This window comes from Pteropus alecto, unplaced genomic scaffold (assembly GCF_000325575.1).
Source record: "Pteropus alecto unplaced genomic scaffold, ASM32557v1 scaffold395, whole genome shotgun sequence".
Taxonomy (NCBI): domain Eukaryota; kingdom Metazoa; phylum Chordata; class Mammalia; order Chiroptera; family Pteropodidae; genus Pteropus; species Pteropus alecto.
This window is the reverse complement of record NW_006438643.1, coordinates 438,741-442,934: the sequence shown is the minus strand read 5'-3', so window position 1 is coordinate 442,934 and position 4,194 is coordinate 438,741. Positions and strand designations below refer to the sequence as shown.

General features: G+C 38.7%; 1 protein-coding gene and 1 pseudogene across 1 annotated transcript; both read right to left on the bottom strand.

Moving 5' to 3' along the window:
* Positions 1-2,208: 2,208 nt before the first annotated feature.
* Positions 2,209-3,011, bottom strand: LOC102881726 (annotated as a pseudogene).
* Positions 3,012-3,030: 19 nt separating this feature from the next.
* LOC102891065 (olfactory receptor 56B4) lies at positions 3,031-3,985 on the bottom strand. The gene is given in 3 exon segments (XM_015592353.1): positions 3,031-3,122; positions 3,125-3,493; positions 3,496-3,985. Coding segments are annotated over 3 exon segments (951 nt in total).
* Positions 3,986-4,194: the final 209 nt, after the last annotated feature.

The window sequence follows — 4,194 nt, the reverse complement described above, 5'->3', positions numbered from 1 at the left end:
GCACTCATCTGATGTTTCTGCTCAGATATTTTTTAAACTTAAAATTTTATTTTTAAGCTTAAATTTGTATGGGTTGCCCTGTGTCTGCATAGCTTAGTGGACTACCATTGATTTATCAGACGTTGTGTCCAAATACCCTGAGCCAGTAGTGCTTCTCTCCTTTACTAATGGGTCTGTGTGTGGTTTGGGGAGCACATTCAAAGTTCAGGCAGTTTTCCAGTTTGCCCAGCTTTTATTGTCCATCAGACTCCTCGAGTCTCTTCTGCAATTGTACTCAGTTTCCTGGACAGCTTAGGATGTGTGGAGAGTTTGAGCTCTGTTCTCCCGTGAATGTATATACAATCTTCTGGTCAGTCAAGCATGTGTGGAGAGCTTATTAAAACCTCTATGCTTATCTCATTTGTAATATCTCCCTGGTCAGTCTTCTATTTTGCTGCTTGTACCAACCAACACAACAGTGATCTCTGGTTAGGATCACTGCAGGACTTTCCTATTTGGCACTGGGTATATTTTCTACTCTTCCGAATTCAGTCAGACTCTTTTGTCAGTGAAGCTATTGATTTTACATCCAGTCTTTTCCTGGTAAAACTATCACACCAACCAAGCTGGGACCGGAGGAGATTGGATGGGAGTAGCTCCAAGCAAGAACAATGGAGTCCTATGCCTCCTACCTGAAGTTTGGGAGCTGTTCATGAATAAATGCCTCTCAATTTGTAGTTTTCCATTGATTGTTTTTCAGAGCCATGAAATGATTATTTCTAATTTTCTTCTAAGTTTATGGTTGTTTCCTGGGGAGAGGATTGATGACCTGTTTACATTGCCATGCCATACTGTATTGCCTAAAAATTTTTTTGAGGTAAGATGAATACATTTCCTCAATGTTATGTTTGGCCAAGCATGCTCCATACTTGGGCTCTCAAGTTTATAGCCCTTTAGCTTGGACTTACATGCTTAGTTACTCTTCCCAATATTCCCCTAGAGTCAGAAGGAGTTCCACCTTCAGCCACATGGTGACCTGGAAGCAATCTACTCTCTGTAGGGTTTCCAGATAAAATATAGAACATCAAGTTAAGTTTGAATTTCATATAAACAATAAATACTTTTTCCATAAGAATAGGTAGCAAATATTGCATTGCACATCACATAATTTTTACTAAAAAATTACTTCCTATTTATGTGAAATTAAAATTTAACTGACATCTTGTATTTTTATTGGCTAAATCTGGCAACCCTCCCTTGTCCATCTTTGCCATCAGTTCTACTTCCTCTCAGTGTGTGCATGTTCTACTTCCTCTCAATGTGTGCATGCATGGGTACACGCATCAGTTCTACTTCCTCTCAATGTGTGCATGCATGTGTGCACGCATACACACAGTTCTACTTCCTCTCAATGTGTGCATGCATGTGTGCACGCATACACACACACACACACACACACACACACACACACTTCACTTATGGTGAGATTTTTTTTCCTTAAGAAATTTTCTATGGTCTTTGATGTGATTAAGTATAGACTCTGTTGGCCTCATCTTCATCTACTCATCAGGAAAGGTAATATTATATTAAACTTTAAAATTAAGAGATTATGGGGCAGGTGATCTCATTATCTTTCTTCCAGAAAGCTTCTTGGCTCCAATACAAATTAGCTCCATATAAAATGAGAAAAGTCAGCCTTTATCAAGCCAAAAAATAATTTATGTTACATTCTTGCCATGCACAATTAATTTTTACTATGCTAATTCTTCTAGAAGAAAGAAAATCTGCCGCCTTCACTGTTAGACAAGCATCTAGCATTAAAAAAAAAAACTTTGTTCGTATACTATAAACTTACCCTTTTAAAGTGTACAATTCAATGGTTTTTAGTATATTCATAGAGATGTGTAACTATTACCATCATCTAATACCAGAACATTTTTATAACCACAAAAAGAAATCTGTTACTCATCAATAGTCATCTCCATGCCCAACATCCGCAGCCCCTGACAAAAACATTAGTCTACTGTCTGTCTCTATAGATTTGTCTATTATTCACATTTCATATAAATAGAATTATATATCATATGACCTTTTTTGTTTGGCTTTTTTTCAATTAGTATAAATATTTTTAAGGTTCATCCATGCTATAGCATGTGTCAGTACTTTATTCCTTTTTTTTTTTTCACAGCAAAAAACTTTTATATTTAGAATTAGCCAGCTGGACTCAGCTTAGATGATCTCAATTTGGTTGGCAACATCCAAAGCATCATAGTTGGGAGCCAGTAAAACATATGCCTTCTTCTCTCCATCAGGCCTGATCAGGGTGTTAACTTTGGCCACGTCCATGTCATAGAGCTTCTTCACAGCCTGTGTGATCTGGTGCTTGTTGACCTTGACATCCACAACGAACACAAGTGTACTGTTGTCTTTTATCATCTTCATGGCTGACTCAGTGGTCGGGGAAATTGATGATGGCATAGTGGTCAAATTTGTTTCTCTTAAGGGTGCTCTTCTGAGGATATTTGGTCTGCCTTTGGATCTGCAGTGTCTTGGGCTGCTGGAATGTGGTTTCTTTTGTGGCTGTGGATGCCTTTCAGCATTGCTTTCTTTGCCTTAAAGTTTTTGCTTTGGTTTTGGCTTTGGGAGGGGCAGGGGCTTCCAAAATTCTCTGCTTTTGGCACTATCTTTGTGAAAAGCTTTCATTTGTTTTTATTGCTGAGTAATATTTAAATATATGGATCTATTCATTTTTTTAAATCCATTCATCAGCTGATGGACATCTGAGTTATTTTCATGCTTGGAATTTTAAAATGTATATCGATACCATTAACAATAACATATATAGTTATACTTAGGCAGGAACTACCTCTCATTTATTTTCATTTACAATATTTTTATTTCTAGAGAGTGTGAATTTTTGTTTATGTGTTAGCTAACAAATTATATTTCTTACTGAAAGAGAGAAATCAAATCCCAATCATAGTTTGTTGAGTTTCAAAATCTGTGCTCTTTTACAGTACCACATATCCCATTCTTTAATTTGTGTTACTTCTAGGACACATTCTTATCTAACTCAGGCATCCTCTGGAAGCCTACTCTGAGCTCCTGGGCCCTAAGAGCATATATCATGGGGTTAAGGGCTGTGGGATGATAATGTTAAGTACATTAAGGAAAACTGGGAAGATGGGAACTGCTTTTCTTGCCAGGTGAGCTATCAACACTACAACAGTGGTTGTGTAGAAGAAAAAGATGAGGATGAGATGGGAACTGCAGGTGCTCAGAGCCTTGATTATTGTCTCAGCAGAGTTCAGCCTCATCACAGAACGAAAAATAAGAACATAGGAACTGAAGAGTAGAGCCATGTAATTTCCACCAACGACCCAGGCCAAAGCCAACTGATAAAATCTATTAATGGTGGCATCATCACAGGTCAAGCCAGTGACTCCCAGGTTAGAGCACATACAATGCTCAATTTCATTCTTGGAGCAATAGTGTCTCTGGGAAGCCACTACAGTATGGGGATGGTCAACAGGACATTCCTAAACACTATGAATATGATAGCTTTGACCACAAAAGCCTCAGTAACTATGGAGTATTTACATGAGTGGCAGATGGCTACATATCTATCTGCAGCCATACAGAAGAAGATGCCTGACTCCATGCATATAAAACAGTGAACAGCATAGATTTGAGAAAAGCACTCAGAGAGGCTGATGGCCTTAGCATCAAACCAGGCGATGGCCAGAATCTTGAGCATGATGGTAGTAGCAAAGCCAATGTCCACTACAGCAAGGCTACTAAGGAATTGATACATGGGCTGGTGCAGTTTAAGCTTATGGTGAATGGTGATCATGATGAAGATATTAGCACCAAGAGCTATGAGATAGATCAGAGCCAGGGTCAGGGAGAGCCAGTGCTGCCACTTGTGAATGCCTGCAAGCCCCATCAGAATGAATGTAGACATGTGAAGTCTTGAGCTATTGGTTACAGTCTGGGAAATATCCATATCTTGGGGCATCTTAGTCCTTAGTGTCTATCTATAGGTAAAAGGACAAACTCTGTGGTTAAGTCTTCAGCTGAGATTCAGATTTAATTTAAAGATTCACTCATAGTCCCTTTCATCATTGTATTCCCCCATGGCTCTTTTGTCTCTGGAAAATAAAAAGAGCACTGAGATGGCCAGAATAGGCCCTAAAAGGAAGATTACAGCAGGAA